The sequence below is a fragment of the Poromitra crassiceps genome (assembly GCF_964638095.1).
Source record: "Poromitra crassiceps genome assembly, chromosome: 3".
Taxonomy (NCBI): Eukaryota; Metazoa; Chordata; class Actinopteri; order Beryciformes; family Melamphaidae; genus Poromitra; species Poromitra crassiceps.
The window spans coordinates 57,469,993-57,492,228 of record NC_139625.1 but is presented as its reverse complement, the minus strand read 5'-3'; the positions used below and the strand labels follow the sequence as shown (position 1 = coordinate 57,492,228).

General features: G+C 48.0%; 1 protein-coding gene across 1 annotated transcript in view; it reads left to right on the top strand.

The window, feature by feature from the left end:
* The window catches only part of tubgcp3 (tubulin gamma complex component 3), a 49,097-nt gene that overhangs the window by 4,176 nt on the left and 22,685 nt on the right, over positions 1 to 22,236 (top strand). The window contains exons 3-9 of the mRNA XM_083633856.1: positions 755 to 822; positions 1,546 to 1,623; positions 1,913 to 2,136; positions 8,131 to 8,309; positions 17,754 to 17,866; positions 21,855 to 21,980; positions 22,159 to 22,227. Of these exons, the coding sequence (XP_083489982.1) occupies positions 755 to 822; positions 1,546 to 1,623; positions 1,913 to 2,136; positions 8,131 to 8,309; positions 17,754 to 17,866; positions 21,855 to 21,980; positions 22,159 to 22,227 (857 nt within the window). The remainder of the gene's footprint in view (positions 1 to 754; positions 823 to 1,545; positions 1,624 to 1,912; positions 2,137 to 8,130; positions 8,310 to 17,753; positions 17,867 to 21,854; positions 21,981 to 22,158; positions 22,228 to 22,236) is intronic.

Sequence of the window (22,236 nt, the reverse complement as noted above, 5' to 3'; positions counted from 1 at the left end):
CTATCCATGACTTTGCATCCCTGCAGTCTGACCAAATCTAAACGCATGTGGAAACTCATTTCTACTACCTCACCATAGGGGAATCCTAAGGCTTCAGTAGGGGAACTCTGCTCTCCTTTTAGCCTCCCCCTGTTCATCAATGAAATTAATGCATTTGTATCCAGTAGCATTTCTTTTATGTGGGAGCCTCTACACACACCACCAAAAAAATAGTTTTTTGGCAACTAACCTTTATTGCACCATAATAGAAAATCCCAGTAGACTTTCATAGTAGCCAAAGTAGCGCCATTAGTGAGAAAATATCGACCCGAGCTTTGATGTAGAAAATAAAACAAACGGGGGCAGCACTTATCTTTATTTAGCTCGGGACTTGCCCTGGACTTATTGGAACTTTGTTAAATGAATGTTGAAGGACCTTACCAGAACGAAGTGTGTGTGTGTGTGTGTGTGTGTGTGTGTGTGTGTGTGTGTGTGTGTGCGTGTGCGTGCGTGTTTTGATAAAATGTTCATCTAGATTGGTAAATATTATACTTATGGATGCACTGATATATCGGTATCAGACCATATTGGCCTTGTTGACTGCAATCGGCCATCGGCAAAAAAAGTATCAGCCTAGAATTTTGCGATCGGTGCATCCCTATAAATGTTCATCTGGTAGTCCTGTCACAGAGACGTTAAGAAACTGTCCTCTCCTGCTGTCCTGTTTCAGTCAAACCTGCCAGTGAAAGGGATGATATATGTTTGTTTGTTGCAGTGCTTAAGCAGAGGAGAGAGGCAGACGCTGCTCTGTTCACAGAGCTTCACAGAAGACTTCAGACTCAGGTTGGGAAATGTGCGTGCGTGTGTGTGTGTGTGTGTCCGTGTGTGTCCGTGTGTGTCCATGCATGCATGTGTGATCAACAAAGAATATTTGCAATAGGATTTTTAATATTGTTAATGTTGCCATCATTTATGTAGCGTAGCAGTGTGAGTTTTTTTTTTTTTTTTTTTATGATTTATTTATGGGATTTTTCAAGTTTACACCAACAAATCACGTACATCACAACACAACACACAGCTTCACAATTACAACAAAACAACAATACAATACAGAGAAAAGTAAATAAATAAATATCAAATAAAATAAACAAGGAGGGGGGGGGGGGGTACACAAAATTAAGGATAAAAAGAGGTCAGTAGAAGTAGCTTATTCAGAGGTCAGATACTGTAGCTCAGGGTCAAGACAAGATCAAGAGGGACCAGAGGTTCATCAGTCCGGGGCTGGCGGGATAATTTGGATGCCCTTTATACATTATATTCTGAAAAAGGCTGCCAAATTTTATAGTACTTGTGCAGGGAGCCTCGTAGGGTGTGCTTAATTTTCTCCAACTGCATAAAATGCAGCACGTCCCCCACCCACCGAGAATGAGTGGGAGCGTAGGGACCCTTCCAATTTGCAGTGTGAGTTTTGCTGATGTAAGTCTGCTGTGTTTCCTGTCCACAGGATGTAACTCTGCTGTGTTTCCTGTCCACAGGATGTAACTCTGCTGTGTTTCCTGTCCACAGGGCGTTCTGAAACATCGCTGGTCCGTCCTCTACTTGATGCTCAGCCTCTGTGAAGACCCCCGCAAACCATCCAGCAGGGTGACACACGCACACGCACACACGCACTCAATCTCCCTCCCTTAGTCTTGGATGATTTTTTTTGTTGGCAGGATCAATATCATCTTTCCTAAGATTCATTCATTTCTTATGCCGTTGATTTTTATTGATTTATTTGTTTGTTTGTTTTATTTTTATTTAATTTTATTATTTAAGTTTTTTACCGTTTTGGTAAATAATATAATCATCATAACAGCTATCTTCTTGTTGTAGCTATAGTTGTTGTACTGGATCTGTCATTGACCTCTTCTGTTGTCGCTGTGATTCCCAGGTTGGCAACTATGGGGCGCTGTTTGCCCAGGCGCTCCCCAGGGATGCCCACTCCACTCCGTTCTACTGCACGCGGCCCCAGAGCCTGGCCCTGGGCTACGGGGAGAGGAGTGGGACCAGCATGGGGACCAGCATGGGGACCAGCATGGGCACCAGTGGCGTCTCCAGCCTGGGAGTCTACACGCTGAACGGACCCACGCCCACGCCACAGTCACTGCTGGCTGGGTGAGACCCTGCACATAAACACACACGCGCACACACACACACACACACACACACACACTGGCTGATGTTGGCCTCTTAAAATCAGATTCAGTCTTTTCGGTGTAGTCCACGGCTGATGCGATGGATATGATGCGGTTTGATTCATTGATTACCGTACATATTTATGGTAGAACTGATCACTATCATTGTCTAATATGGGAAGACCTTAACTTGAATTGATTCTAATGTGACACAAATATGCTTCCTGGCTTTCAATTGAGAATTATAGTGCCCCATGATTTGAATGTTGTTTCAGAAGGTTTTCCAAACTACCACTAAATTGCTTAAAGGAGGGCTTTGCCGATTTTTAACCCACTTTATACAACAGTTAGTTCCGGCCGAGCAATTTGATTGGGCAAGAGGGATCCTAGCACTGCTGATATTTCACGATAACAGCACTGGCACTTCACTGTGTGTATATCACTACGCTTCAGAGCTGCTCTAAATCTGACTGTATACATCCATGGTGTGCGCCTCCTCCAGCCTGTTAGCTGCTGATTTACTCCACAAAGTAAAACAGTTTTCAAAATATTAGTTATTTTGATAAACTGACCTTACAACGGGGCTCTATTCACCTTATGTAGCCACGCCCATTTGACCCAGTTGTGTGGCCGTATCAAAACTTCCGCCTTAAAATTAAATAAAATGGCTGGCTTCTCCAATATCATCTAACTCTGAATTAACTAATAATTTAGCCAATCGTATGTAACATACCAAATAAAAGCAAACGGCAATGTCTAAGAATGCAACGCCATGTAACCGGCTCGTTAAGTCTCACTGTCCGCTCCAAAAACAACTCTCTTATTTTGCGCCGTGACCGCCGGAAGTGTTAAAAGGACCCGGAAGAATTTGGCCCACTGTAAGGTCTGAACATAAGGTGAATAGAGTTACGTGTGTCTAGTAACAGTAACATCATAAAGATAACACTGTTTCTGATAGTTTGCTAAAATACTAGTGCTAATCTGTTAGCGAGCTATCGGGCGAGCTTCTTCTGCTGCTTCTAATAGCTTTGCGGCAGACTAGTCACTAGATGCCTTGCGGCACATTGCTGCCTCTCACTTGTTGGAAATATTACTGTTTCTGCTTGCTTGATAACTAACACTAGTGCAATCCTGGGGGAACTGTTTTTCTTTGCGGAGGCGAATAATAGACAGAAATCATCAGTTGTCGCAAATTACTTAACAAAAATGCTATTATTACTTGATGAATAGCTTTGTTTATGCTGTACAACTGTTGTATAAAAGCAATATCACACACAAGGTCGTGCTGTTGTCTAATATCGTCACGGCTGTGATTATCTTTGGCACTTGGCCTGCGGCCTCGTGTCTACGACCGAATCACAGCCGTGACGATATTAGCCAACAACAGCACTCCCTCTCATGTGATATTGCTTAATTGTATCATTACACTGTTGGTAATATTATGCAGACGGACAGTGTTGACCTTCTCTCTATGTTTCCGCTGTTCCTTCCTAATGTTCTTAACTAGTATGAACACCTGCTGCCAAAACCTCTAACCTGGCAGGATGACAGATTACTAAAACTGTCAAGTACAAGCTCCTTGTGATTCCATGTGACTTTTGTTTACAAGCCCTGGTTCACTTTTAATTGGACAGTGTGAACAACATGAACAGACCAAATACAAAAATGCAACGGACTCAACTGTTCCACTGCCATGGTTCAGTCCAAAGAAAAATAAAAGTGTAGGTGTGATGGACCTCTGAGTCGTCCTCTTTATTAAATGACTCTTCCATCTGAAAGTGTTGTAAATAATACAGTCATATCAACATAAAGTGTTGTAAATAATACAGTCATATCAACATAAAGTGTTGTAAATAATACAGTCATATCAACATAAAGTGTTGTAAATAATACAGTCATGTCAACATAAAGTGTTGTAAATAATACAGTCATATCAACATAAAGTGTTGTAAATAATACAGTCATATCAACATAAAGTGTTGTAAATAATACAGTCATATCAACATAAAGTGTTGTAAATAATACAGTCATGTCAACATAAAGTGTTGTAAATAATACAGTCATATCAACATAAAGTGTTGTAAATAATACAGTCATATCAACATAAAGTGTTGTAAATAATACAGTCATATCAACATAAAGTGTTGTAAAGAATACAGTCATGTCAACATAAAGTGTTGTAAATAATACTGTCATGTCAACATAAAGTGTTGTAAATAAAACAGTCATATCAACATAAAGTGTTGTAAATAATACAGTCATATCAACATAAAGTGTTGTAAATAATACAGTCATGTCAACATAAAGTGTTGTAAATAATACAGTCATGTCAACATAAAGTGTTGTAAATAATACAGTCATATCAACATAAAGTGTTGTAAATAATACAGTCATATCAACATAAAGTGTTGTAAATAATACAGTCATATCAACATAAAGTGTTGTAAAGAATACAGTCATGTCAACATAAAGTGTTGTAAGTAATACTGTCATGTCAACATAAAGTGTTGTAAATAAAACAGTCATATCAACATAAAGTGTTGTAAATAATACAGTCATATCAACATAAAGTGTTGTAAATAATACAGTCATGTCAACATAAAGTGTTGTAAATAATACAGTCATATCAACATAAAGTGTTGTAAATAATACAGTCATATCAACATAAAGTGTTGTAAATAATACAGTCATATCAACATAAAGTGTTGTAAATAATACAGTCATGTCAACATAAAGTGTTGTAAATAATACAGTCATATCAACACACCGTCCATTAAAAAGCTACTGCTTCATTACGGGGAAGACATGAGTGGCCTGTAAATATACTCCATGCTAGATACAGGAAGCATCAATTAGCAGTAGAACATGAGTTTGTCATTGAGCCTGTCCTCTCATAAACCTGCTTTATGAAGCTCTTAGCTTTAGAAGGGCATTTCATTCCATTTACCCACATTAATAATGCAGGAGTCCTCCACTTACAGATGAGCGTCGAGCTACCTGCACTCACTTTTTTTAGTAGTGATTTGTGAAAGGGCTCATCTTCTACCAAAACATTAAAAAAAAAAGTTTAGTGGCATTGAATTGTGATTTAAAGATCCTGAACAATCCACCACTTGGGCTTTATTCATTCATAGGCATGCATGTTTAAAAGGGCTTCTAGTGACTTTGTTTCTATTCACTGAGTTTAATTACCATCGTGAGTGCTTGGAGTAACATGTTGACAGATTTAGACACAGTGTAAACTGTTATCCCAAGACAAAACCCAGAGAAGCTTGAGGTTTCTTCACTGCAAAGGGTTCATATCTATCTATTATAAAAGGGAGCAAGTGGGCAATGTTTGTTTGTTTCAATTTTTGTCCCACTGATAAAATGTCATATGAGGCATTGTGACAGATGACAGTGAGTGATCAGTCATCACTTACCTGTCTGTCTGTCTGTCTCTATCTATCTATCTATCTATCTATCTATCTATCTATCTATCTATCTATCTATCTATCTATCTATCTATCTATCTATATTAAGGGAGCAAGTGGGCAGAGCAATTGTGATGTCATCAGTGATGCGAAGTTGTGACATCATCATCAGTGATGTCATAAGAGAATTGCAATTGTGACATCACTGATGATATCATAGACATTGTGATTGCGCATGCCAATATAGGAGGCGAGGCCACGCAGCAGCCGAGCTGTGTATGCGAGCTGCAGGGCGGGCGAGCCTAGGAATCCAGCGTGCAAGATGCCTAGTTCTGATATATTGAATTGACCTATCGCTAAGCCACGCCCCGAATGCAGACGAGCCAATCACAGCGCGTGTAGCTCCGCAATACACTCGGACAACCGGAGCCAAGAGCTCCATAGAGAAGCATACAGTATAGAGAAGCAGAATAAATCGGGATTCTCCTCTGGTTTTATGGTGTTTCATACAGTTATAAGTTGAAAGAAATGGTCAAACGATGTGCATGGGGGTAAATGCAACATTACAATGTATCCTGGGAGGCCAGGCAATGGATAATAAGAAACTAGTAAACGTAGATCCACTCACATCCACAATGATGCTGCTGTTTGGACGTTAAATCTACAATCGTGGTGACAGCGAGATGAGTCTTCTCCCTCATTTGCCTTCCGTGATCCAAAGGTATCATGAAATCATCATGGTATTCAGAAATTCGGCAAAAGAAAATGCTGAATTATGCGCGTTTCCAGCCATTATGTTATGCACGTAATGCCGGAGTTGGTTGAAGAGGAGGTGCATTGATTGATGTGATTAAAACATCGCCAGACACCAGTCAAACCCTAAAACGAGGGAATTAATCTCGTTCCCCAAATAAATGTGAGGTAGTCTAAAGAGAAAACACGATGGAAAAAGTGTTCTGCTGTAGGCTATGCCTCTCCTGATCTGCTACACCCATGTGTGCTGTTGTCTCGCTATGAAAAACATCGACACTAAGTTTCTTGATTATACAGAGGTAGGCCTACATAAAATAGATTGCCAGGCACCACTCTTCAATTCGGCATATATATAATCCACAGAGAGGTTACTCAAGTGAATAAAATGTATGTCAGTCGCCTGTTATCCCCACTGGTTATCTTCTGTCTTCTGTCTTCTGTCTTATGTCTTATGTCTTCCTTCGTTAAAAGTGCATGTTTGGTTAAAGATTTGCTAAAGCCGTTTCCATGCACGTATATTGCATTTATTTTTATCGATAGCTTTAAATGTTGTACATCGCCCTCCATGGCATAGTGAAGTACTTTATGATGGCTTCTAGCCAATATCAGGCCTCAAAAAGTTGTTTAGAGCCTCTTGGGATATAACTTTGATAGTGACGGCTGCCATTTATTCTAGTCAGCCTGCCCTGTGTTTGTCCGAGTGAGGACGGGGGGTGGGGCTTAGCGATAGGTCAATTGCATCCCTAGGAACCAGGTTTCAACTGGCATGGTTTCTTAAAAGCCAATTTGAAGCTGCTTATTCAATGATAGAAGTCAAGTTAGAACAGCATTTAGACCATGGGACACTAAAAATCTCTATACTACTGAAATCCAGGATGATTACTTGATTGCTCGATTGACAGAAATTTTATCTGCGTGCCGCAAGTGGTCTGCCAACACTCCAGATTTTCATGGGCAATCATACTATTTCAAAGGGGTCCTTTGACCTCTCACCTCAAGATATCTGAATGAAAATGGGTTCAATGTGTACCGAGTCTTTCCTTTACAGATAAAGGTATCGTTTTTCACAGCCTAAATAGCATTAATAGCTTGTGGATTTATTTTTTTCCCCTGTTGTTGCTCAAAGTTTGTCTCAACAAATGTGGTATGCATGCAAATAGCCTAACTTCTGATGTGTAAGGGGAGAGGAAATGTTGGCAATCTGGCTTTTGGGTATTTTGCCTAAATTTTTGTATGGATGGATTATTAATTTGCCCAAGTTCACATGCTCTGTTAATTAAGTAAAAATATACCGTTGTAGGAAAATATATCTAGTCTCATCTGTTGATCAGAGTTGTGATTAAAGGGTTGGGTGGGCCCTGAACGATTTTCAGATTTCAAAGCGGGCCGTTGCATTCTTAAGTTTGGGAGACCCTAGTCCCAAAAAATCCTTCCAGCTTCTTAAAAGTGAATATTCTCAATTTTTTTTTGTTTTTCCGTCTATGACGGTAAACTGATTACCTTTGGGTTGTGTCGACTGTTGGGTCAGGACAAAAGAAGACATTTGAGGATGTCATCTTGGGCTTTGGGGAAAAAGTGATTGAGGCGTTTCACCATTTTGTGACAGATGAATAGATTAGTCGAGGGAATAATCGTCAGGGTATTCGATAATGAAAATACTGTCATTGTTAGTTGCAGCCCTAGATATGTAATCAAACAAACGGCATCATCTCCATCATATCACAGGTAGATGACACTGACTGACTAAAAGGACAATAGCCTGATGTCAGTCAAACTCTCAATAGTAATTTCTTGTGTGTGTTTTTCAGACAACCCCCTCAGTCGGCAGCATGCAGCGGTCAGCCCCTGGGCTCTCGTCTAGCCTGGGCTCTTCCTGTCGGCCCCTCCCCGTCCTCTGCTCTGGCTCCCCCTGCCATGCGGCCCCCCCTCGCAGCCCCTGCCCTCTCCGCCAGGGCCCTCCGCCCGCGCCGAGACGGAGACGCCAACGGTGAGTCTCGCCTCCAGACCCGCTCCCCGGTTATCTTTAGGCCGCCCCCATGAAAGGCAGCTTGGCTTTTTCTCCACTCCATCCCTGGCATTCATTTTCATTTTGCCCCCAAACTGCCCACGGCCTCCGGCGGCTTCCAGGCGGGCTAGCTGGTCTAAATGGCCGTTAAAGGGAAATCCATCCTGGGTTATTATGTTGGGTTGATTCTCTCATTGCCTGTGTGGACATTAGCTTTGAGTTCAACAGGGAGCCATTAGTAGTCAATATTTTCCCACAAAACGACTTCCTGAAACGGCCTTTTTGGGAATCTTGTTTGCATGATTTAGTGAGCAGACAGAGATGATTTGTTAGGTTTACTGCTCAAATAAATGGAGAGTGCCAAATGTTTAATTTAGTTGTTGTTTTATTTAATCGGGTCGTTTCATCGAGGTGGAGATCTCTTTTCGAGGAGTGGAGATGACCATAAAACACATTCATGAAATCTATGATATAATTCAGTTCCAGCAGTCACACATTCAGTCAGGAACATACAGGGACAAACATTAGCATAAGAAATGGCAAATCTCGTAGAAGAAGTTAGACCCCCACCCCCCACCCCCCCCCAAAAAAAAAGATGTTTGACATGATTGCACAAACAGAGACCCAAGTTGAAAATAACTAAAATGATCCGTTAAGTACAACCATGTGCACCCCCATCAATGACGCCTCATTTTCAAAACATGTTTCACACAGTGAACACAATTCAGTAAGCTAGAAATATTTCAAAGCCATTGATCTGTCCACTGCTCTCCCATTATCTTTGATCTGTCCACTGCTCTCCCATTACCTTTGATCTGTCCACTGCTCTCCCATTACCTTTGATCTGTCCACTGCTCTCCCATTACCTTTGATCTGTCCACTGCTCTCCCATTACCTTTGATCTGTCCACTGCTCTCCCATTACCTTTGATCTGTCCACTGCTCTCCCATTACCATTGATCTGTCCACTGCTCTCCCATTACCTTTGATCTGTCCACTGCTCTCCCATTACCTTTGATCTGTCCACTGCTCTCCCATTACCTTTGATCTGTCCACTGCTCTCCCATTACCTTTGTTCTCTCTGTATCTGACCTAAAACTGCTCTGTCTACTGCTCTCCCATTACCTTTGTTCTCTCTGTATCTAACCTAAAACTGATCTGTCCACTGCTCTCCCATTACCTTTGTTCTCTCTGTATCTGACCTAAAACTGATCTGTCCACTGCTCTCCCATTACCTTTGTTCTCTCTGTATCTGACCTAAAACTGCACATACTCCACCTCTTTCTCAGCATCTGTAGCTGGGAAGTGGGAAGGTTTCTCTCCTCTACCAGGCACCAATAGACCAAATCAGCGGGATGTTTACATTTACTTCCGGGTACCCCTGAGGTCCACACATTATAATGGCGGTGGACGGCACAAACTGACGTGTTGAAGACAAAAACAGACAAAGAAGACAAAAATGGTTCGTCCGTGTTGTGTTGTTGTTTAATATCATTCATAACAACACTTTCACTAACGTTAGTGGAGACCAGACTAGCTAATTTACCTGTTGGACCAGACCAGAGTAGACTTGACGCTAAATTAAATTAACGTGGCGTCAGTAGCTCTGTTTGTAACGTTAACGTAACCTCGCGTCACCAGGCTCTTCTACGTTAACGAGTCTGCAAAACAGCGAGTTTGACAGACAAACAAACGTTATTAGCTAGCTAACACTACATAAAACAAACACAGAAGAAAGGCTAGATACGTCGGACAAGCATGTTTACCAACCGTTTAACCATTTAAATTGAAAGTAGTCGGCCGAAAACAACGAGAGGGTTTGACAGCATTTATTTGACAACACGCACATTTAAACCTGCCGCCTTCCCCAAGTGGTACCCGGAAGTAAATTTGTTTACATGGTGACGTCACGGTGATTTGGTCTATAGACACCTCAGTAGTTTCACATGAATGTAACACAAGAAGTAGCACAGGTGCAAGCAAACATTAATGAGTGTTTCCATTCCAACTCCCAATCCATTTAGGTGTTCCAGTGCCGGGGCCCTCGTTAATGTTTTGCTCGCACCTGTGTTACCTCCTGCCTTTTAGAAACTAAATGGCTGAGGTGAAAAAGGCTAATGCATTTGTGATGCTGCAAACTGAGTGCTATGCATGGATCCTGTGACCCAGGCGTATTGACATGACGCTGATCAGAAGTGGGTATCGGTTGTAGTATCAGGGTTTCTGTGGGTCCTTAAAAATGTAATGATTTAAATGTACGGCCTTAACCATTACAGTATAAATATCTGGGAAATTACATTTGGTGTCATCTGGTCAAAGCAGACTTGGGAAAGTAAGGCAAACAAAATAAGGTAAATGCTGAGCTGAGAAAAAGTGGGGGGGTCACTGTTGAGCTCTATTCATTGCAAAACATCGTCCCAGGGAAGTAGGAAAAAAAGAAGAAAAGTAAAAACAGGACCAAGCAACATTAGTTTTATTTCGTTGAAGCTCGGCTCCCACCTATTACCATCTCTGCGTGGTACACGCTATCGAATGCTCTTACCTTTTATTACTTTAAAAGTGTCCTTTCCAACCATCCATTAGACCGTTGACAGGATGCAGACTGGACCCTTGGAAAATCCGGGGCGATCCTGACGGTCTCATGGTCTCCCATCCAATAGCAGGAGTAGAGGCGGGCACAAGCCCTCACGCCTGGAATTGGACCGGGAAAACACCACTCTTACCTGCATTCGGCCAAGGACAGACGTGTGAATTATTGCTCCAGATTAGCGTTAGCTTGCCCGACCACTTTCACTTCAACTGCTCCCCGTACATCGGCGTAGCGGACGGGAACCTCGGTCGTTGATTTTCCGGTCTGGAAGGTTACCTTCGCCTGGGCGGTGAAAGTTGGAGGCGAGCGACAAAGCTAAGTGTTTTTTTCACGTGTCGGCGGCTTTTAAGAACAAGCCGGTCCGAGTGTCGTTGTATGCTTGCTAATTGAATTGCTCTGTCTAAGCTAACCTCACGTAGAGATAACTCTCCGCTACTAGCGTCACGTGTTTCGTAGCTTAGTCTCGTTCTTGTGTTGGGTTACAGGTATTAGTCGGCACCACTGCCGACTGGCTTGCTAGAGTTAAGACCCGCTAAAATAGCCTGCCGCCTACGCGCGCTCGGTCTGCCACGTTCAGTGGTTTGTGTTAACTCGCTTGCTTCAGTGTTACCCACAAGGCGATAAAGAAGAGGATACATTAACGTTAACGTTGTTCGCCTGTCACTACCGCGTGTTCTAACAGGATGGCTAGTGTTAACAAGGCGAAGCGCTGTGCGGACAAGTGTGGCGCGTGGCTATCAGCCAAGGACTCGCACACGCTGTGTGTTGAATGCCTGGGACAGGCCCACGCAGATAGCTGCCTCGGAGATCCGGAGTTTTGCCTCGCCTGTACTGAGATGCCTCGTAGCACTCAAAAATACAGGGCAGACTTCTTCAGAGGCCACGCTGGCGGCGTTGCTGCTGCAGCTGAGCCCAGCCAGAGTCAGACTACCTCTGGGCCTGCTACCTCCGACACCCCGCTGCCTCTCGGACAGCAGCACGTTGACAACTCTCGGGAGGGCTCCCAGCACAGCTCCCAGGAGAGCTCCCCACGTGCTTCTCGTTTGGGTTCACAGCACGGCCACAAGGAGGGTTCCCAGCAGTGCTCCCAGGTGAGCTCCCCACGTGCGTCTCGTTGGGGTTCACAGCATGGCCACAAGGAGGGTTCCCAGCAGCGCTGCCCGCTGAAGCGCCCACGGCAAGATGCGCGGGGTTCCCGGTCGGGTTCGCAGCACAGCTACCAAAGAAAAAAGGTAGGTTCCCAACAGTGCTCCCCGCCGAAGCGCCCGCGGCATGACGCGCGAATTTCCCAACGCGGTTCTCGGTCGGGTTCACAGCACAGCTGCCAGGTAGGTTCCCAGCGTGACTTCCCGCCGGGATCACGGCAGTGCGAGCAGTATACCCGGCACAGTTTCCCAGCGGGTTCACAGCACAAGACGGGTTCCCAGCGCGGTCCCCACCTGCGTTGCCCACAGGGTTCCCGCTGTTCCCTGCCCCCCTCCCCCAGGTCGGGTGAAGGTGCGGCTAACTCCCGTGTCTCGGAATGGGCTCGCCTTTCCGCCAAGATGGCCGGAGGCGGGGGACCCTGGGATGACTTCCTCGAGATCCACCCAAAACGGGATGATGAGGCCTCCCTGCTGGCCGGCCCGGGTAACCCAGAAAGGGCTCACCCCGGGGGGCTCCCCCCTCCTGACGACATCTCCTCTGAGATCTACCAGAGGGAGTTCAGGGAGGTCGTGGCCAGGGCTGTTTCCGCCCTCGACTGGGACTGGCCTACGCCCCCTACCGTCGAGAAGGACATGTTCACCGCCTCCCACTTCCGCGCCGTTGAGACGCCGCTACGGGGCAGCCTGCCCTTCTGCCCCGACGTGCAGCGTAGGGTTCAGCGATCCTGGACCAAACCCTACTCCTCTGAGGCCCCCATCCGACGCTTTAAGTGCTGGTCTAGCGTCGTGGAAGGGGCCCAATCAGGCTATGAACATCCCCCCCCACTGGAGAAGGCGGTGGCGGACCACCTGCTCCCAGGCCAGAAGAAGGAAGGGAAGCCCTTGCTCCCCTCCCCAGCCTGCAGGGAGACTGCTTCGCTCCTGGAAAAGTCCTATCTGGCGGCAGGCCAGGCGGCCTCCATGGCCAACACCATGGCCTTCCTGCTTAAGTATCATTGCTTCCTGGTAGACCAGGTCCAAGCAGCCCCTGAGCCTGAAATGTTCACTGAGCTACGCCGGGTCTCCGACTACGTCTTCAAGATGCTGGAGTGTGTGTCGGAGGACTCAGGGAGGGTCATGGGATCTTCGGTGGCCGCCTTGCGTCACCTCTGGCTGCAGCTCACCAGCCTGCGTGGCCATGAGAGGACGGACCTCCTCAACGCGCCCGTTTGCCCTACCGGGCTCTTCGGTTCAATGGCGGACCTCGCCAGCAGGGCCCAGAGGCGGCGTGAGGACACGGAGGCGGTCGGCAGAGTCCTGCCGCGCAAGACCGGGGCGACCCATCACACAGCGAGGCCACCCCCTGCCCGAGGTCGTTCGACGACGACCCGCGGCAGCCCTGCACGCCGTCCACGGGACAGGCAACCCCAGGGGTGGTCCGGTCCCCCAGCCAACGCAGACAGGAACAGCTCGAATGCCCCAAGGAACGCGGGGCCAACACCTCCCCAGCCAGCCTGGACTGGCGCGGGTCGAGGAAGCCGTGCCCGCCGCAGCAGGGGCTCCCGCCGTAACCCTGACAAGTCGGCCACCGCGACCGGGCCCCGAGGCCCGGCGCGTACCTAGCGGTCCCCCGGGGGGGGGAGGGGCAGCCTCCACGCTGCCAGGACCTGGCGTCCCACAGTGTTGTCGAGCGCCGAAGAGAGCCTTGCTCAGTACGTGTCCCTTGCCAGCGAAAGCTGCGAGGTGCTCGGAGGGCACCTCACCATCTGCAGGCCCCCCTGCTATTCCCCCCCCACAGCTGTCGTCGCACCAGCCGGGCAACGACCTCCTGCGGCCTCCGGGATGCAGCCCCCCCGGGCTGGTCCTGCTGGGGCCGCACACCACGGGCGACGACTCGCCGCGGCCTCCGGGACGCAGCTCCTATGGGCTGGTCCTGCCGGGGCTGCACGCCATGCTGCCACGGCCTCCGGGACGCACCCCCCCTGGGGACGTCCTGCTGGGGCCGTGTGCCGTGGCGCCTCAGGATCATGTGCCAAGGGTAACCCCGACACAGGGCACCAGACCTGCCCTGGCAAACAGCCTCCCCCTGTGGAAGAGGCTGTGCAGACCCACACCGTGGGTGCTGCGAACGCTGGAGAAGGGCTACGCGCTGCAGTTCGCGGCCCCCCCGCCGGCTTTCACGGGCATCCCTGTCTCAGACCTGGCGGATGCGGACTCCATGGCTGTCCTCGGCGAGGAAGTCTCCTCGCTTCTGGCAAAGGGCGCGATACGGCCCGTGCCGGACAAGGACAGGCAGTCCGGGTTCTACCACAGGTACTTCCTGGTGCCCAAGAAGGACGGGTCCTTACGGCCCATCCTCGACCTCAGGCGGCTAAACCCCCTGCTCAGGAAGCTTCCCTTCCGCATGTTGACGCTCCCCACACTGTTCAGAGCGATCAGACCCGGGGACTTCTTCACGTCAGTCGACCTAAAGGACGCCTTCTTCCACGTTTCCATCGTGGAAAGGCACAGGAGGTACCTCCGGTTCTCCTTTCAGGGAGTCTCCTACGAGTACTGCGTACTCCCCTTCGGCCTGTCTCTAAGTCCCAGGACTTTCACAGTCTGCGTCAACACAGCGCTGGCTCCCCTCCGAGAGATGGGGATCCGCGTTTACGTCTACCTCGACGACGCCCTGATAGCGGCGAGCTCGAGCGAGATGGTGTCCGCACACACCGAGGTGCTGACTTCCCACCTCCAGGCCTTGGGGTTCCTTATAAACTGGCGCAAGAGCGCCCTTGTGCCTCAACAGGTCACAACCTTCCTGGGTCTGGAGCTAGACTCCCTTTCAATGCGCGCCCGCCTCTCTCCGGAGAGGCTGGACAACCTTCGGAGGACAGCGGAGACTCGGCGTCACGCACGCACGATCTCCGTTCACCAGTGCTCCGTGCTACTGGGCCTTATGGCCGCGGCGACCGCGGCAATTCCTCTGGGGCTGCTGCACATGCGCCCCTTCCAAAGGTGGTTCCTCGGTCATCGCTTGGACCCAGCGATACATCGGTCCCGCGTCCTTACGCTGTCGGACCGCGCTCGCCAAGCCTTGGAAGTGTGGACGGACCGCTGTTGGCTCTCAGAGGGCGCCAGACTGGGTCCGGTCCCACTCAGGCGAGTGATTCGGACCGACGCCTCCCTTTGGGGCTGGGGCGCGGTCTTCGAAGGCCAGGCTGCAAACGGGCGATGGCAAGCCCAACAGCTTCGCCACATAAACATACTAGAGCTGGAGGCAGTTCGCCTCGCTCTTTGGCACTTCCAACATCAGATCATGGGCCACCATGTACTGATACGGTCGGACAACACCGCGACAGTGGCGTACATCAACCGCCAGGGCGGTGTCCGGTCGCTGGCTCTGAACCAGCTGGCTACGGTCATCCACGAGTGGGCCCGTCTCCACCTGCTGTCCCTGTCGGCGGCACACATTCGGGGCCACCTCAACCTGGGAGCGGACCTGCTATCGCGGGGCAACCCGCGCAATTCAGAATGGGTTCTCCACCCACAGGTGGTGGAGCAGATCTGGGCCAGGTTCGGGCAAGCCAGCGTCGATCTCTTCGCCTCGCGGCTCGCACACCATTGCCCCCAGTGGTTTTCCATCCTCGCGGACGATCCACCGTTGGGCCACGACGCGCTGGCGCACGTCTGGCCGAGGGCGGCCCTCTATGCGTTCCCCCCAATCGCACTGATTCCCCAGGTGCTGGCCAGGGTGAGACAGCAAGGGCTACAGCTCATTCTGGTAGCCCCGCACTGGCCGTCGCAGGTCTGGTTTGCGGATCTGATCACTCTGACGAGAGGTCCTCCGTGGCTGCTGCCGCGTCGGAAGGACCTGCTGTCGCAGGCGGGCGGAGAGATACTCCACCCATCCCCACACAAGTGGAAGCTGGCCGCTTGGTCCCTGAACGGGAACGGTTGCTAGCCCAGGGCCTGCCTGCGAACGTCGTGCAAACCATACAGAGTGCTAGAGCCACCTCGACTCGCACTCAGTACACCTACAAGTGGCGGTCCTTCTCACGCTGGTGCGCAGAAAGGAACCTGGACCCGGTGACCTGCGACGTTCGGCCCATTCTCTGCTTCCTCCAGGGTCTGTACGAAGCGGGCCAGTCGCCGCAGTCCCTTAAGGTTTATGTGGCCGCCATCTCGGCCTGCCACATGGACATCGAGGGCAAGACAGTGGGAGGCCTGTCTTTGGTCTCTCGTTTCATGACGGGTGTGCGCAAGCTTCGCCCCCAGACAAGGAACATCTTTCCCAAGTGGGACTTGGTCACGGTCTTGGATGGCCTCTCGAGGCCTCCGTTTGAACCACTCGACGCTGCCGACCTGAAACACCTCTCGCTGAAGACGGCATTGCTTCTCGCTTTGTCTTCCGGCAAAAGAGTGGGAGACTTGATTGCCCTGTCAGTGCAACAATCGTGCATGGTGTTCTCTAACGATGGGCGCAGGGCCACGCTCCGCCCGAACCCTGCTTATCAGCCTAAGTGTATTGGGGCTGGCTTCAGGTCCATGACCATAGACCTGGTCGCGTTTGAGCCTTCTGCCTCTTCTTCGGCGGAAGAGAGGAGACTTAGGTCGCTCTGCCCCGTGCAGGCGCTCCGTGCCTATGTGGCCAAGACGCGTACTTTGCGTACGTCTAACCAGCTTCTGGTGTGCCATGGGGCTAAGGCTCTGGGCAAGCCGTTGTCCAAACAGCGTCTATCGCACTGGATAGTGGAGGCCATTAACTTGGCCTATTCTGCCGCTGGGAAGGTTCCACCGGAAGGAATTAAGGCCCACTCTACTCGGGGCGTGGCTTCTTCCTGGGCGCTGTTGCGCGGTGTGACGGTGGGAGATATGTGCGCAGCTGCGTCATGGTCGACTCACCATACCTTTGTGAGGTTTTATAGTCTGGATGTGGGAGGCGCGACATTCGCTCATGCGGTTCTGTCTGCCTCCGCGGACTAGTTGCCTCGCTGACTGCTCCCCAATCCTTATCGGGTTCCCATGCGCTATAAGCCGTGACGGCCCATTTTTCGATCGAGAGTCGCAAGGTCGGGCACTTAGGTGCTCCTTTGCAGCAAGGTCGGTTGTAAGGTGGCAATAGGTGGGAGCCGAGCTTCAACGAAATAAAACTAAGGGGTTGTCCTACAACCCAGGTTTTATGAGTGAAGCGAGGCTCCCACCTCAGGTGCCTTGCTGCCAGTCTGTCTGGTTCTGGCCGAATGCCGGGTGAGTGGTGTTTTCCCGGTCCAATTCCAGGCGTGAGGGCTTGTGCCCGCCTCTACTCCTGCTATTGGATGGGAGACCATGAGACCGTCAGGATCGCCCCGGATTTTCCAAGGGTCCAGTCTGCATCCTGTCAACGGTCTAATGGATGGTTGGAAAGGACACTTTTAAAGTAATAAAAGGTAAGAGCATTCGATAGCGTGTACCACGCAGAGATGGTAATAGGTGGGAGCCTCGCTTCACTCATAAAACCTGGGTTGTAGGACAACCCCTTAGTTTTAACACATGCATCAATCAATGCATAAGTAGAATTATATTCCTTGTATATACAACACACAAAATAATGATGTAGCACTAACAGATTCTCTCAATTCAAATGGATGCACTTTCATCTCACAGTAACTCGTTGAAAGCATTAAGCGCAAGTCAGGTGTAAGTCCTCTCCAGCTCTTTGTCATTTTGATTCCCTTGTCCTTTGTGGGTGCAGCGGAGGTGAGCGAGGCGTCGCTCGTGCGGGACGTCCTCTACGTCTTCCAGGGCATCGATGGCAAGTTCATCAAGATGAGTGCCCAGGATAACTGCTACAAAATAGACAGCAAGGTAAGGCCAGCAAGTTCCCCAACTTCCCCATGTACAGTATAGCTGTTAATAGCCTTTGTTCCAAACAGTCAAGCATATTCTCTTTAACAGTGCAGACTAGGGATGTTCATTTTGAAAAATTTCCATAATCGAAAATCGGGGGAAATTAACGATCAATTATCGATTATCGATCATATTAATAATAATATTTTTTTAATATATATATTTTTTTTTTACAAAATGAATGCCTATGGCAGAAAATACGAAAGACAACGTGTTCTCCTCAATGAACTCTTTATTTCAATGTGTCTCCTCTCCAACACTCTGCTGTCCCCGGCGCATGCCGGTGTTAATTCCCCATGTTTAAAACAGTTTTGTTGGCACAAAGGCCCGTGCCCAGCCAGAAAACTAGAGACTATATGAAGCTCCACCTCACGTTAGTCGGCTGTGCAATGGAGTGGGGCGAGGAGGAACGAATTCCACCCAAACCTTAGTCTCTTAAAACAGACTGTATCATCTACATCCGGCGAATGCAGCTATATACAGTCTGTACGTTACACTCCCAGAACATGCACAAGGAAGTTGGGAAAAAAACCTTCAGACTGGAAGGAAGTTCTACGGAATCCGACCAATCACGACACGCGAATGCGGCATATTGGATTCTGATTGGACTAATGAGCGGAAGACCCGCCTTTCTGCCGGCATATTGGATTCTGATTGGACTAATGAGCGGAAGACCCGCCTTTCTGCTTCCCATTCCGGTTGGTGCATGATTCTCCCCCACGAAGTACAGACGGTATGGCGGAAGCATTTGAAAATTGCGGAAGCCAACTCGTCTGTTCTAAGAGACTACCCAAACCTAGTCCGCAAAAAAAAAAAATTTTTTTTTAACACGTTCACTGCCAATGACGTATTAATCCGTCAAAAAAAATCCAACGGTTGACTGCCAATGACGTATTAATACGCCAAAAAAATGATTTTTTTTTTTTGACCGTGGGATGTGCATCTAACCCTTTTACATCTCTTATATAAGTATTGGACGTGTACAACGTGTACAACCCATTCCACCGACCCACTAAGTGGCGACAGTGCTCTCCCAGACTAGAGGAAGGCAAGCAAAAAGCAGTGTGAGGAAGCCATTCTCGTGAAAATGGAAACGCTTTCGTTTTCGCGCTGATTGCTGGCGATGCGGGATTGCAAATTTGCATAATAGATTACGGGTGGAACACACTTTGAAACACGCAGCATAAATAAGACCAGAATCGCAAAAGCTTCATCAAAGCTCTCAACACAAACCACAAGAAACGAGCGAGCCGATCCAGACTTGCACAGCGGCCGCCAGCAGACAGGCAGCAGCAGCAGAAGCAGTGAGCCTGGTGACGCGAGGTTACAGCAGCAGCAGCAACGAGCTTGTGACATGCCCGCTGCAGCCAAGAAGAACACACACGGAGGGAGGAGTTTGAAGTAGAGGGGTGTTTCCTGCTGTTATGGAGGAAATTACTGTTCAAAACTATTGTTTAGATGTCTGACGTCTTACTGATGCCAAAAATGAATGGTTAAAGTGACTGTTCTATCGAATTTCACAAAAAGCCGTTTATCTCAGAATAATTTTTCTGACGCTGAAACCATGCTGTATTCGACTGCTAATGCTTACATAACTACTAACTCTACAAACTAACTCTTTTAGACAGAGAAAGCACACATTCTATTAGTTCTTTTGAGATATTGTGTGTTCACAAAATCTTAGCAGAAAAGAATCATCGGGTCTTGAAAGATGAGCCAGAATCCTCAAAAAAAACCTCTGGCAGAACCTACAGTAAAAAAAAAACGGCTGGCAGTGAATGTGTTAATAATAACAAAATCGATAAGAATTCCACATGATCGATTCCATTCCTTAACGATCAATTATCGATTTTTGATAACTGATGAACATCCCTAGTGCAGACAACTACGCAGACAAGGTCACCAAATGGCAGCGGGAGGTATAGTTTTGAAGCAGGTTTAAAAGCAGTGCCTGAAAATAGCTTGAGTTCATTCAAGATCAGAACAGCTAATGCCACCGACATCAACTTTCCTTAGTAACATGTTAAATACTTTATCACAAAGGGGAACTGCTAGAAAGACTAGAGTGACTTCGAGTAAGGAAGGATACAATTGCACAGGTAAAATTTGCAAGGTCAGAAACTGTTTGTGACCAAAACTATACCAAGATCTCAGTCTCACTAAAGCAGACGTATCCCTAACATCTGAATCCAAACCTGCACCTGTTCCTCCTCTTTTTTTAGTTGTGTACTCACAAGGCTTGATGCACGCACCATACAAGAACATATGACTTGGTTGGCAGTGATGGCATTGTTAATGCGTAGAGAAGGTTAGGTGGAGCTAAGCAGGAAAAACAATGTCAACATTTATTATTATTATTAGTATTATTATTGTTGTTGTTGTTGTTGTTCTGTTGTTTCTGAAGAAGTGCCCGCTGCCCGGGCCATTCAGGGTTTTCCGCAAGTGCATACAACGTCCAGCTGGGTGAAAATAGTAGCCAACCGGTCGCATGCCAATTTGCATATCAATAACTACAGTTTGCGCTCGCAGCGGAGGGTGGGGGGCTGCACTGTGCATGGGAAGCCCTGTGATGCTGTGACACTTTTTGCCATGTTTAAGCACGGTGATTGGCCTGAGGTCCAAACACCGCCCAGCCGGGACACTAGAAGCCATCTCACAAAGCGACACCTCTGATTTACACACAATAACACAGCACGGTTGTGGCGGTTGCTTGCCATCCACCGCGGTGGGCTTGTCTATAGCACATTATTGCAATATTGGTTATTGTGACAGTAAGAAAGTAGACGGCTGGAAATGTTTTAATGTCCGGCCATTTAGCAGGCAGCTGGTGCTTATGGAAAGCCCTGGCCATGGTTACGCACAATACGCAGCACGCCGTCTTGAGAGAAACCTCCTGTGGAGAAGGAGGATTTGATTTAAATTCTCCAGCCACTTACATTGTATAGCTCTACCAAATAGATATGGAAACTGCTGTTGGCCCATGTCCTTGCATATGCTGCTGTGATATTGACGATCCCCTTCACTACACTATGATCTATTGGAATGGAGACAATTTGCTTCCATGATGGACAGCTTTTCTCATGAGGCAGTGTTGAAACAGTGGCTGACACACACACACACACACACACACACACACACAACAGAGTAAATTTGATATCAAGACCATGGTTGTTGATTGGAGTTTAAAAGCATTAGAGAGATTCAACAGATCAATACGAAGCTCTTTGGCTCCGGGCTACATCGACCACGGCTTTCTCTTCTCTTCTCTCTGTTTCTGTTCTGTCAATCTGTCTGAATACACGGATTACACACACACACACACACACACACACACACACACACACACTCTCTCTGCATTGATAAGAAGGCCCTCGTTCTTAATATTTCCACTAGAAGCCCTCTCCCCTACTCTCTCAGTGGTGCTAAACATAGACTAATGGCCAAGCTGTTGTGTCCAGGCCAATGGCCAAGCAGCTACTCAGACCAGTGATACATTAGCCAAGGATGGGGATATTCTTGGACTCGTTGTTTGCCTCTTAAACCTCTTTGTAAACCTCTCTGGATAAGCATGTTAGCCAAACCGCAGAAAATGTCATGCATTTATACAAAGTCGAAGAAAATGCCTTTCAAACAACCGGGCAGTAAGAGCACACCATGTCACCCCATAATAACAGTTATAATAGAGTATAGTATATCAGTCTCCTCAGATTACACATTGGTGCTGATGGGTCGCATCGCATGGTTGGCTGGATGACGTGTGCAGTAACATTGTATGTCAAACTTGCAGTGTGCAAGACAATGCATTTTCAATGTACGCATTTGGGTGAAGTGATTTTTCAGGTTTTATTTTTTCTTTGACACAAAGTGTCATTCTTTTCTATGACATCCTTATTTCTTCTGTTCTATACATTCATGTTGTAAACATGTAAGTGCTGTGTGTCACCAGGTGGTGCTGTGCAAGTCCCTGAGGGACACCAGCAGCCGGCTGGCCGAGCTGGGCTGGCTCCACAACAAAGTCAGGAAGTACACCGATGCCAGGAGCCTGGACCGAGCCTTCGGCCTAGTCGGACAGGTGTGTGTGTGTGTGTGTGTGTGCGTGTGTATGTGCTTGCGTGTGGGTGTGTTGGGGGGGGGACTGCCTTGACAGCTAGTACTCCCTGGAATAAGAGATGTTGTATCTCAATGGGACCTTCCTGGATAAATAAAGGATGAATAAAATAAGACATTTCCTTCTCTCTCCCTCCCTCCAGAGTTTCTGTGCCTCCCTCCACCAGGAGCTGAAAGAGTACTACAGACTCCTCTCTGTCCTCCATTCCCAGGTAACTGCA